This window comes from Phlebotomus argentipes, unplaced genomic scaffold (assembly GCF_947086385.1).
Source record: "Phlebotomus argentipes unplaced genomic scaffold, Phlebotomus argentipes genome assembly contig_6, whole genome shotgun sequence".
Lineage (NCBI taxonomy): Eukaryota > Metazoa > Arthropoda > Insecta > Diptera > Psychodidae > Phlebotomus > Phlebotomus argentipes.
This window is the reverse complement of record NW_026776145.1, coordinates 5,247,416-5,261,013: the sequence shown is the minus strand read 5'-3', so window position 1 is coordinate 5,261,013 and position 13,598 is coordinate 5,247,416. Positions and strand designations below refer to the sequence as shown.

Genomic DNA, 13,598 nt, shown 5'->3' with positions numbered 1-13,598 from the left:
CAAAAAGTGCCAAAAGAATATTCACAGCAATTACTCTGTGAAATCAAACCATTTCCCTCCCACAACAATAAACTCTGAATACCGCAGTGCACGTAAAGGAAAATAATACCCGGAGAGCTCAACGATTCTCCAATTCTCATTCACTTTGCATAGTGGTGCGCTGTGTATATAAAAGAGTACATTTTTGGGGGGAGTTTTGGTAAATGGCGAGAAAATTCAGAGAATTTGAAATTTTCCAGGGGTGCACGATAAAATTTATTGGGTAAAAGTAATTAACGCGTTTCGTTGGGGAAAAACAATAAACAAGTTCAAAGGAAAACATTAAACTTCCTCCACATAGAGTCCCTCTCGCTCTATCCACTAAGAGCTTTTCGCAGTGCTTTTAGGTGGGTAAATAGCACAATTTGGAGGTGTGTGTGTGTGTATTGAACATATGTTGCCCAGAATGCAGAGGAAATCTCATAAAGAATCTCAGCGGAAATGGGAGGATAAAATTGCTTCGATTTTATTGGGACACTTAAGAATTTCGCTCTAATTAAAATCCACACCATTTGATTTCCTGCGCACCAATATATTCCCTGCAATTTTCCCCCAAACCCCGAATTTGCAGCCACAGCCAGAGTGCTCAATAATAAAGTTGAAGACACAGAGAGACTCCCAGGGTTGTTCTGCCCCGAAGCCTCCATTTCGGTGTGGGGTTTTGTTCGGGAAAAAAAGGTCCATCAACTCCCCTCATTTAATGGCTCACAAATTTCACCGGAAGGAATTTTCTCCAATTACACTCCACAAGGCAGGATATATTTGATCATTGGGGACCGAATCAAAAGTTTCCACAATCATCCCTATTTTGCTGCGGTCCACCATGTCGAAACATCCACATATACAGTTCAATGTAAATCTCATTCGTGGAGTTTCTCATTATTTAATCCATGGGAAATTGAGCAGCTTTCAATTTTCCCCAATCATCATCAAAACTTTGACCGTCGCTCCTCACGACCCCCTTTCCACACCGGAAGCCCAATGGAAATCCCTTTAAGCGGAAGTGTTTGTGAATTGACAGAAGGTATTTAGCAATGATGATTAGGATTGGAAATCTTTTTCAGCCCTAAAACATCGATATGAAATTATTTGTCTCACTGTGACTTTTGCACAAATGTTGCAGCTGTTTTCCTTTGATCTCACGCACTGGAAGAAAAATTGTTTTTTTTCCAACACCCAAAGCATTCGTCCTCGAGCAAATTTCCGCTAAAAATAATTGAAAATGTCATGAGGAAAATTACCATAAATGAGATTGTGTTTTGACACCACCTCTTTGAACTGTGTGGGTGACACGAGAGTCAATTGGAGGAAAATTTTCATGCACTCACCCTCCGAGAGATGGACAGGAAAAAGGCGAAAAAGGGGGTGGAATTTTGAGCTAAGCATTCGCGAAGAGAACGCGCTGAGGGGAAATCTTGAGGCGTGGAAAATTCACCACTCGTCGCGTGCGCATGTTCTGAGCGTTTTCTCCTTTGGCAGTGTGTTTTGGGTCAGTGTGCCAAGAGGTGATTATCGTTAATTTGGCGGATTAAATGCTGACAGGGAAATCAAATTAGTGTCAGTTTGTGGCTCAACATAATCCACCAGTGATGTTTTTTTCCCATTATCTTCACCTGACAGTGATTTAGGAAGTCGTGTACTTGGCTGTTGAACCAAACAAACTGGCGCCGCGGAAACTCACCACCAGCACTTCTCCTCCCGGGAAAGTGAGAGAGCGGAAAATGCAGAAGAGAGCGTCTGTGAGAGAGTGTGTGGACGGGTTTTTGGCCCCAAAGAGCAGCAGGAGTGACTTAAGTGGAACGTTTTGGTTGTGTGGCCACTCAGTTGCGTCGCGACGTCGGTTAATGGCACACCATCAATCGGTGTGTAACTCGTGCTTTTCCTTCTTTCTCCGGCAAGTTGAGGAGACCCGCAGTTCCGGAAAATTCCCTACTGCGTGCGAAATCCCCTATCGCTCGCCTTCCGGCTGCTCCGGCAGGGCGGCATCAACTGGGCTGTGCAAGTGATTGTGGGGTGATAAGAGAGCAAGGCTCTTTGGAGCTCCTGGCAAAAGGATGTGTGGCAAATGTGAGTGGAGATAGTGTTGGTGCGAGAATTGCCAGCAATTGCAGCTATAAATTCGTTATCAGTCTCTGTGGCAAACATCAAAGGATTTTTCCCCAGTGGCACAATTTACCATGGATATTGACACCTTTTGCTCTCAATATCGTCCCTCATTGAATTTCCCTTTGACTCCCCCATGAATACCGTGGTATGTAGGCGAGTAAGCACTAATAGAATATCCAGTTTGTTCTCCCACAAAGTGTTCAAAGCGAACTTTAGAATTTCTCCCCATTCATAGTTCAAAGGTACGAGCATTGTGCATATTTAAAGATGCCCACTTAAGACACAGAGTTCGAAGCAATTCCTTTTGTCCTACGCAATGACACGAATATCAACACGTGACAATTCTTGCTCTATCAATGAAGCACGTCCGACACGTCACAGTTATTATCGCATTGTGATGAAAAATTCATATTTGAACTCTGATTAGCGTGATGAACATTACGAAATTGTTTAATCCAATCCCTTGACCAGTGTTAAACATTCCAGAGCAATAATTTGCTGAAATGCGCGAAACCGATAAATTTCACTGATGATACACTGATTATATTCGGCATAAAAGCAATTTTGCGATTTGAAATAAATCAATCATAGCCTCCGGCTTGGTTAGATAATAAAGGTTGGTATTAAGGTCAGAATGCTATGCTTGAATTTCAAATAATGCGTCCATAAAGCAATCAGAGTTGCAATGATTAAAGAGAGTGAATGTGCATTGCAAACTGGTCGTTCAGCAATATTTCCCCCGAGATTGTGTGAGACATATGAGAATGAATAAGGAATGATATCTAATTGGATATTCTTCAATTTGACAAATGGTACAAATTTGCATTAAAAATTCATAATACGATTCGATGTGCGACACACGCAACTTGCTTCTTATTTATTTCATAGCATTTTTCATTTTTATGCCTCCAGCCGCGCATACTTTCACCTTTCCTTCCATCACGCACATTCTTTCCACACATTCACTCCCTTCATCCCCCACACTGTGGAGGAAAAGTATGTTTTATACATTCCTCACCGCCACTCGATTCACACCGCGTGTGTGTGTGTGTGTGTCAAAAATGAAATTCGCACGACAAAATTTTCCACGACCCCCGCGCTCTTTCGTGGCCCATTTCCCATCCACTGGATTTCCTCACAGGAGCTAATAGCCTTACATATCATTCTCTCCATTCACTCTCAAGAATAACACGTTTTGCCCCTGCCAGTAAAAAAAATATTACAAGAGGGGTTGAAAAGCGACGTGCAAGAAGGGAGATTCGTCAGTCACGAAAATTGAATATTACTCATTCACGGAAAAAGTATTTACGGTGAAAATTTAATAAAAACAGACGAACACCCCTTTCAGAGGGCGCGCCCATGTGTCGAGGGCTAAAGATGAAGGACTGCAAGTGACAGAAATCGCGTGAAATTTCACTACATATTGTTAAATTACACGGTGGTCTATTAATTATATTTCCAACAGGGCAGATTAATATTTTATGGGGGACAAAAAGGAATTAATATTCGAATGTTTCTGGCTATTTATCAATGATATGCGTGGAAAGCAGCAGTGAAAATCTTTATCTGGCGTCTCTGAGGGAGAGAAAAACTTTTCTGCTGGACAAGATTTCAATGCCCTCATTGTTCTCTTAGTTTCCTTCCATTGTTGCTTTATTGATGGTTCCAAAGGGAAGATAATATGGCTAAAATCTGTACACCACTTTCTGACACTTCCACAATTTGTATGAAAGATTCTGAACATTTTCCAGAATTTCAAATTTCATAGATTGCTTAAGACACGACTTAAGAAAAAATCAAAGATATGAACCAAATATTGCATAAATTGCAACACTCCCACATGCTGAAACTTCTACTGATGTGTACACCATTTCTGATCATATTTTCTCCCCCTTGAATGCTTCCTAAGTATTTATCAAGTTGAGTTTGTGGACTTATTTTCAATAGTTCTCCGTTTCATTCAATTTGAAGTATACTTGCGACCTCTGCACGCTGTGTTTGATGGCACTAAAAACATATTAATGTACTTATAAGTTTCTTGTCTCCCACTGACCTACAGTATGTGTTTAACAATTCCCCGAGGGACTCCCCGTTCCACCCGCATGACAACATCCTTATATCAGGGAGTTGTCGAAAACTTGGCAGAAAACAGACATCAGTCTCTGATCAAATAAGTTTTCGCTATATACAGAAACACACACATCACCAAATTGAGCGGAATTTTCCCCGGACATTTGCCTCAAATCCTCCCAGACCTCGTCCACATCCTGACATGCAGCCTCCTTGTTGGGGAAATCGATGAATTTCTGGGGTGGAAAATGCCTAGAGAAGCCCATTAAAGTCTCAGGTAATTTTGCACATTAATAAGTTGAATCTTGTACGGTAATTGAAAATGGGATTAACCCCTCATGCGAAAGCGCTGAAATGCCGCATACAATTTATCTAGGAAGGGCGTGCGGGTGCTTTAGTCTTCCGGGGTTTCGAGGGCTTACGGAGCACGCAAATATCCTCCACGAGATCCATCGTCTCACATCCGACCATGGCTTAATTACCCTGGCATTACACATGAAAGAGCTTCGATGTTGGCCCTCAATGAAGTCTGCACGGCCCACATTCACGCCACTTTTTTCGGCTACACACTTTTTGGCTTTTTGGCGCCCCAACAGAGGAAGATACATTCACCATGTCTCAGCGTTGTTATTTTCCCTCCCTTCGCACCCACCTTGGCTCAGAATCTTCCATCGCACTGCTTGTCGGATGGTGAATTTTGCTCGAGGGGTAGTGAACAAATTTAGAAAAATGTTTAACGATTTTCCTCTGTGGGATTTTTCATCGAGTGTAATTTTCCTCCCTTTTTCCATTCCACATTGTACGCACTCTCTCTCTCTGTGCAGGGTGGCCCTCATGGGCTTCCACGGGATCCGTCAGCCGTTGGAAAATTGCCAGGAACGGCGAAATGGGGTGGAATTCTGGCACGGGCTTCAAACACACTCATGCATAATTGAAGGCATCTCTCCTAGAGGGGCGAAAAGATCCAGTAATATGAGGAAAATCTCCAACTTCCTCGCGACTCTCTCTCTCTCTCTCTCTCTGTCTCCCTCTGGAAAAATCCCTCAAGCACCGGCAATTGAAAATCCATCAGAAAAAGGGGTGAATAGTCAGGCAATTTGTCATTTTTCCCTCTGATTGCATCTGTCAATCATGGTTAAATATTAAAAACGACTGGACAAGGCATTGCTGGCAAATATTCCCTATTGTTTTGTCTCTTGACTGGATTTAGGCAATTTTAGGAGCGAGATTGAAGGACACATGCAGAGGAAATCGATTTTATTGGATATGAAATTCATATTCATGATTTAATAATGAATCAGATCCACATTTGCATGACTTCAGTCCGGTCAAATTGGATATTATTGTCAGATAAAACAGCCAGAACTCATGGAATGCATTAATATGATTTGATTTTTATGCGCCCGTGTACGGATATATTTTATATAAATGTTAATTGATTTATTTTTATTTAATCTGCATACAGTAGAATTAAAGAAAAAAACACACATAATATTTTCATGCGCTATATTAAAATGAAATATCCACAGAAACATTTAAATTTCACATTTTTTTTTAATGAAACTTTGCGTGGATCAGCATTTCAGAATTCTTCTCCGAAACCAACATAACCATTTAGAATAGCCCATAAAGTGAGAATCCCACTAAAATATTTGCGAGCCGCAATTTTCCCGATGCACAGAACTTTCACCACAGCCAGTGGCAAATAATTCTCACTGGTGATTTCTGGTGTTTTTCCTCAGTGTCACTCACCCTCCTAATTTTAGAACAATTTCATTACAAACAGTGGCGAGAAGTGTGGAATGTTGGCAGTGAGAAAATGGCAAACACGAGTCAGATATGGGAGGACAGGAGGAAAAAATATTGCCATGTTCCATGAGGGTGAATTATAGCAATGCTGACATGAAATTCAAAAGACATGAAGCAATTGGATAGAAATGGTGACTGAGTGATGTCATTGTGGCTAATCCATTCTAAAGGGGGGTTTTGTGTTTCGGCATCCCAATAGACAATGACGAATTGGGGTGTGAGAGGGAGAGAGAGGGAGCTTTCACCCCCTGAACTCACAAATACGGTAAATAATACAAAAGCTCTCCATGAGCTCACGCACAGTGAAAAGCCGGGGGAAACTAAAAAGCATTCAATTTCCATGTGGAAATAAACACACATCATATTTGATGTGATGGGTGGTTGGCCTTTTTTTGCCTCCGACAGCGGATGAAATGTCGATGAAGGGTGGAATAAAAGCAGAGACAGAGATACGGGCGAATTGGTAAAACATCGCCCCAAACCCCCTTCTTGACAGTGCCGAGCAGAGGGAGGAAAGCGTGTCCTTGTCCGGAGTTTGGGGAGGCCTGACAAAATGGATCATTTCTATTCCAAGAATGCCTCAACCGCAATGGGACAAGCCTGAGAAAAGGCACCACAGGCTGAGGAATAAAAAAATTAATGCTCCTCACATTGTTCCCATTGTGAAGCTCAAGCACGCCAGAGTGGGAGAGAGCAGCTCACATCGCTGACGACACCAATCGACGACTGTATTATCCCTTAAAGGAGTAATTCCCAGTGTGACACACACGCACATAAAAATAAAATAAAATTCCACCCTCCGCAGGGCTTTTCCACTCCCCCAAGCCAAGGCAAAGGTGTGCGCATTGAGTGATATTGAAGAGAAGAGGGCAAGAAGTTTTGTCAAAGTGAAAAGTTCCACCCTCCTCACCACCTCCCTCGCCCCTAATTCGCGCGTGTTTCACCTATTTTTTCCCTCAACGCGCCACAGTCCCGAGGCTGAAGTGCGAAGAGATGAATGTTCTTCGCAATCTCATCATCCACTCTATTCCGAACTCCGCCACCAATTCATGCTCATTCCACACAATGGAGAAAAATTTCAATTGAGAATTGGAAATTGTATAGCTTTCCTGTCCCGATCCCATTTCCTTAGCCGGGGAGTGTCTTTGCCTTTCACCCCTTTTTTCGATATCGTTTGACAACGTGAAATCATTATTTTCACATGTGTACTTGACTGTGTCTTTCACTTTCAACGACATTCCGCCAAATCCCGCCCAAGGAGGAATCATTTCAGCAATAAATAGATAAATAATTGACAATTAAGAAGGCAATGATGTTTATAATACGGCAAATCAAATGTCGATACGTTCATCATTAAGTCTATTTCTGTATTTTCCCCACAAACAATAATGCTTATCGGTGAAAGAGATCTTGAGGAGAAAAGTGAATAAATACATTTTCACTTATTGACCAGCGATTCTACTTTGCTCAGCATTAACATATTTTGAGTACAGAAATAGTCCAAAAATGAGCTGGAGAAGGTTAATAAGAAGAAGGTCAAATCGACTTCAAAACCCTCAAAACGCCTTCAAATCTTTCGTTAAAGGGCAAATATTGTTCTGTATTTATTATTTTGTGAATATTTTAATTGATTTTATTGGGATTTATTGAAATTTTTGACTAAAATATGGTAAAATTAAGAGAAAATCTGAAAATATTACTTTCCAAAGTCGATTTTTAATAGTCTTCGAATCGATTTTATCCAAACAAGTTCTATAAAATCAACTTTTCATACTCTACTTGAACTTTTCGTAAAGATTTTTAAGTGAAAAACATTTAAAAGATATGAGAAACATTCATACAAGTAAATCATGAGTTAAATCAATGCTTACTTAATCTCTAGCATGAACTCAGACAAAGATGCTGTCCGTGGATCGTATTTCGTCTTAAGTCATTATTTACCATAGCTTCGGGAATGTTTCTCTGGTCATGAACTTCAAAATGACTTTACAAGGAATTTCTTTGCCTTTGGACAAATCTATTGCACAAGAAGTTTCGTTATTGCGCTGTTAGAGCAAGTTGGAAAGCAAAATTCGCAAGAATCGAAGCTTATTCAGAGGTTGAGTATTAAATTTCCATCTTCCACAGTGATAAGTCGATAAGGGTCATTGTACGAACCTTTGCCTGCTTTGAAAATTCACCCCACACGCCTCCGAAAACTGACATCCACCCATTTAGAGTAAATATCACGCACATTCATCTGCCCTCAAACTGAAAAACACCCACTTTTATTGACTTTTCTGACTCTTCACAATCCAATAGATATTTGCCCCTTGGCTAAAGCTCACATTTCGCCCAATCAATACGGAAAATGCTTTTGACTGACAAAATCGCTATGCGTAGACATGAGGAGAGACACGGTGAGAGGCGTGATTTGCCAAATAGGGGGTATTTCGGATGTAAAATAAAAAGCAATGGCAAATCAGACAGGTATTTTGTTACCCTGAAATCCGATAGCAATTTTCTTGAGCGCCACCCTCAAACTTTTCAGGGCAAAATCGTCAAAGTTCCATCGCGCTCAAGAGGGAGGAAAATTTCGGGCCACCATTCCATCTCTAATTGCAATTCGCATGCTCCACCTTTTTGGGGGGCAAACTGAAAAGCTTCAAAACTTCCACACGAGATAAATGGCTCAATTGTTCGGTAAATTGCCATTCTCTCTTTCTCAGTAGCAAAAGACGATAATTTCATCCTAAATGATGAAATTCATCCCTGGCAATTTCACTAGGAGCTTTTCACTGCGCGAAGAAAGCTTCCTTGCCAAACTCACACCTGCCAAATTCTGCCACAGGGACTCAAGTCACACAGAAGAATAATTTATCACTGACAATATCTTATTTGTTATTTAATTTCAGAGTGGAAAATTCATTAGACGGTGTCGAAATACATTGATCAAATGGCTCTCAATTGAGCCTCCCCCGGAAAACGCCTGCAATTTAGCACTGGAAAGGCGAAGTACGAGGCTAGAATGCTAGAGATCTGCCTCAATGGAATGCCGAGGGTAAAAATGACTTTTTGAATTGGATTCAATGAAAGACATAAAACGTGGCGAATAGAGGAAAAACAACCCCTGGCAGCTTCTCGGGCACGTGTGAAGATTTCTCTGCGCCCTCTTTTGTGCCCCCCAAAGAAGTTGCCCTCGCCATAGTGAAAGGCCCATGAGAGACACGTGTTTATTGTGTTTTCGTATATAAATATTATCGACAGTGAGGAAAAATCGCTGACGAGAGCTCTATTGACGAACTTGAAACCCACACTGAATTGATTGCGAAACGGTGTGAAAAACTGAGGCTGTCGCTTCGACTTCCAGCATGTTTTGTGTGCCAGTGAATTGTCCCCAAGACATTTAATCCAACAATCAATTCCCTAAACATCGTCATTTTTGTGTCGTTTCTCGTGCTAAGGAATCACACTCTGGCTGATAATCCTCTACCGCATACGAAAATTCGATACTGAGAGTGTAAAACGAGAGCGTCAAAAGGGAAACAGATCAAAAGGATTTGCGCTCCACGCGTTTCCACATCAACAATTCCCGAGGAAAAAGACTTCGTGGCAAACAACCACAACGCGAGAAGGTGGAAAGTGCGGGGAAAAAGGACGTGGAAATCATTTTGGAGGCAAAAAGACAACAATTCACCCTTCTCTCTCACCTCAGAGTGTGTGTGTGGATGTGAAATTGTGGGCCATGTGTTGATTTATGCCCTCGCTCTGCATGACACTGAGTGTCAAAGTGAAGAATTTCCCATCACATGTGATCCCATTGGACGGTCTATTTGGTAAACATAGGCAATTATTGCGTAAAGTCTCACGTCCAAATTTCCTCAAGACGTCTTCTTTGGCTGCTAGGAAAAAATAGCGTCGCGCTATAAATACCGTCACATCATTAGCCGCTGTGCAGACAATTTAACGCGTACTCCCCAGACGTAACAGGAGGAAGTGAGTCGCCTGAAAACGATACAAAGCAGTCAGCAGCATCTTAAAGCGATCGTGCAGCGTCTCACAGTGTCACTCTCAGCGCAAAGACACGTCTTCAGTGCCATGTGGCAAATGTTAACAGTCATGTGAGAGTCTCCCCGAGAGAGCTCCGCTAATTATCCTCCAAATCATTTAACATAATTGATGATGTGATCACGAGAGACCTCCTTGAGAGGTGCGCGCACAAAGATAGTCTTTCCCCTGGTGCTTCAGCGGCATTTTCTCACCCCCCAAAAACATTGCCATTCTGTGGATAAGAAGAAAGTGGTGACGAAATTTCGAAACATTTGGCGAGACTATGCAAAAAAGGAACAGTGAGGAAAGGATAAAGAGAGATAGCAATCAAAATGTGTTGTGTGTATGTGAATAAAATTCCAATAAACATAAATTGGTGCTGAGAAGAAAGAGAATGCTGCGTTACATCATTGGGTATTTGTAATCAAAAATATAGATACACGCACGCCATAATAGCAATTGTGCTTGGCGAAGAAAATTGTGAAAGACCAACCCCACATTTGACATCATCATGATCCCCAGAGAATTGAAAAGCATCCAGTGGATGGCATTTTTGCTGATGTCGTGCTTTATAGGTAAGTTACACACACTCTCTATTATCAACATACTTCTCCATCCATGTTTCCACCCAGTAAAATTTTTACTTCCCCTCACACTCACATTGTCCCACATACACCACGTCATGCCCATCCGCACCCAAATTGAGCGGGGGCGACACTATAAACAGAGCAAATGACGGTTAGTAATCGATGATCCATCGATTGATGAAATTCCGCCAGCGTTAACCCACATAATTGGGTGAGTTAAATGGATGGAAGGGCGTCTGATGGGCAGAGATTTCAGGGAAGCGGGAAGTGAGAATTTATGAAAAATATAGCGTAAATTCAACTTCGAACCATAGCTTCAAACATGCACGCCAATTGTCCCAAGGGGCAGATATTACGGTCAGAAGCGTTGGGAATTGGAATTGTTGAAACATTTCGAATTTTTGAACAAATTGAGGCATTATCTATGTATTATTTTGGTTATAAAAACAAATTTTATTATTTTTCTAGGTTATGTCATATTCTGGCGGTTAAATAACCCTCAAAATAATCAAATTTCTGAGCTGGGATTATTTTTTTTTGTCTCAACACAATTGAGCATTTGAGTTCGAATAACTGCAGATTAGTTAAATTACAGTAGCAGGAAAGAGCTTAAAAGCCAAACATAACCTCAAAAATGTCATTTCAGACTAACAAAAATTCGACATCCTAGTAGAAACATTGAGATATTCGCCATATTTACTCATTTCCATGTTTCAAAAGAATTAAATTAGTCTAAGAATCCTTCCTTTGTCTTGAATTATAACCTCACATTTTGGTAAGAATTTTTTAAAGCACTTTTTCCGAAGGCAAAAAAGAAGCCTAAACCTGTAGAGGCAGAAAACCTGGATTAGATTATGTAATTGTGATAAAAGATGGAAATGAGGTTGAAAAGTATTTGAAAAAGTCTAAAAATGCCTTTAAATACGCTCAGATGTAGTGATATCTCCTCCTTGAATTGCCCTTAATTCCGCACATTAAGCGCCATGGCGATTCCAAAAACATGCCAACTTTCGTATGTTGGGGAAATTTAGAAAAATCCCAACGTATTTCACTGTATATTTGCTCACCATTAGTCACTCGAAAGAACGCACTTTCAGTTTACTCAACTCAGTCAACCCCACTTTAGTTGTGACCACAACAATTTAATAACAATAAAGAACCAGTTAACAGGGGGCGAGGAGAGCAGTTAGAGAGAAAAATATATTTTAATTAAACAAAGTGAAATATTAATGATAATCATGGCGATTAGTAACTATTTCATGTTTGCTTTTTCTTCAACTTCTCCCGCTTTTTGTTCACTCCTTTACGGAGCTTTTTTTTTTCCTTGTCGCGCACTTCGCTCGTATCACGCTACCATAATTTCTGGCGTGGTATGCAAACCCTTTTCCCACCCCCCATCCCCCCAAGGGTGAGGTTCGCAGGTGGAAAAGTGTTAGGCGGGAGGATAAGAAAGTCGTGCGATTTGCACAGTCACAGTCGTGGTTTGGGGGTATTTGTAACTTATTAAAAATAAATTTCCTCCTTGATGAGGGGGTTGGAAATGAGAGTAATTTATAGGGCAAACAAAACTATATGGAACTGTGCTTTTTTCCTCCACTTCGCCCTCAACTTCTTATTTGCTGATGATTATGCGAAGTAGTATCAGCGGGTGTGTTGATTTCACCACCTCGTCACGGCGTATTTGAACTTATATCGTGTAACACAATCTCTTGGTTTATGCCAGAGGAGAAAATGTGAGGAGACCATAATGTGGCAATTTCTCCTTCTTTTCACGCTCCCTTCGCCACTCCGCACGGGATGTTGTCTGTGTGCTTGGATGTTTATGAAAACTCTGTGTGCGACTGCTCGCAAGTAAAAACATTTGGAGTTATGGTCAAATAGTGTGGACGAGTTATGGCATAGTAAAATAGAGTCACATATGCGTGACACATAAGACAGGGAGAATTGTAAATCACATGGGAAAGAAGAGGAGTGGAAAATCATGCAGATGAAACGAAGCGGGTAATTTGTATTTATAGATGGAGAGGAAAATTCTGACTTAGTGGGTGAAAAAGGTGAAGAAAGATCGTGCTCAAGACGATGAAGTGCGAAGACACCGTCTAAAATTCACATAAATATTATCTAGATTTTCTAATTAATTGCCCCAAAAAAACGGCTAATGGTTTAAAACACCCTCTAAATTATTTCTTTTTGAGCCAAACTAGCGTTCAGTGATTAATCGCAATTTGATGCAGCCAACAATTCTCTTCTGGCAAGTTCAAAAGTTCCATATCTTCTCATGAATTATTCGCAATCAACAGACGAAAACCGGACTGATGGAGATTGCGGTGCAAAAACAAATCGTTTATTCGTGATTTATGAATGAAGAGATTCTTGGGAATCGTGCAAGTTCTCCACCAAGTCAAGGAAACAAAAAATGCTTTTAATAACTTTCTGAACTGACAAAATTTCCGGATGGTTACCATTTAATTTCATGTGGAAATGATGGGAAACTTCTACGAAGTCAGTTGAGATAATTTCAATTTTAAATATTTCTCCGCAAAACTTTTCTTCCGCACTGATCTATTTAAGGAAGCATAATCAGTGGGAAAGAGTGTGAATCCAGAATGAACTTCTCGCTTTGAGTGTTTTTTACACTGGAAACTATATTGACGATGAGGAGATGAGGGAAATTAATGCACTCACTGCCACCTAAATGAGCAATTTCACGTGATCAAAGGGCATCATTGTGGAAACTCTGCTTTTTTCCAACTATTTTAACTATCCGACATTTTTTATGCTCGCTTAAATGGTGGGTGGACAGCTTCTCATCGCCTCTTGTCCCACGTAAATAGATTCTGTATGTCAAAACATCTTTCATTTGTAGCCACATGAGAATGTCCCACCTCCTTTCACAACCGCTGTCGCGGGGTATTTTGAAAAGTTCACCTTTTTGGAAAATATTTCTCCTTCGCGGCA

The 13,598-nt window shown here is 40.8% G+C and overlaps 1 protein-coding gene across 2 annotated transcripts in view; it reads left to right on the top strand.

Annotated features, from left to right (window-relative positions):
• The first annotated feature begins 1,935 nt into the window (after positions 1-1,935).
• Positions 1,936-13,598, top strand: part of LOC132260490 (zwei Ig domain protein zig-8-like) — a 43,660-nt gene continuing 31,997 nt past the window's right edge. For both annotated transcript variants that reach the window (XM_059758647.1, XM_059758638.1), the window contains exons 1-2: positions 1,936-2,106; positions 8,919-10,628. In XM_059758647.1, the coding sequence (XP_059614630.1) occupies positions 10,565-10,628 (64 nt within the window). In that variant the 5' untranslated portion in view covers positions 1,936-2,106; positions 8,919-10,564. The remainder of the gene's footprint in view (positions 2,107-8,918; positions 10,629-13,598) is intronic.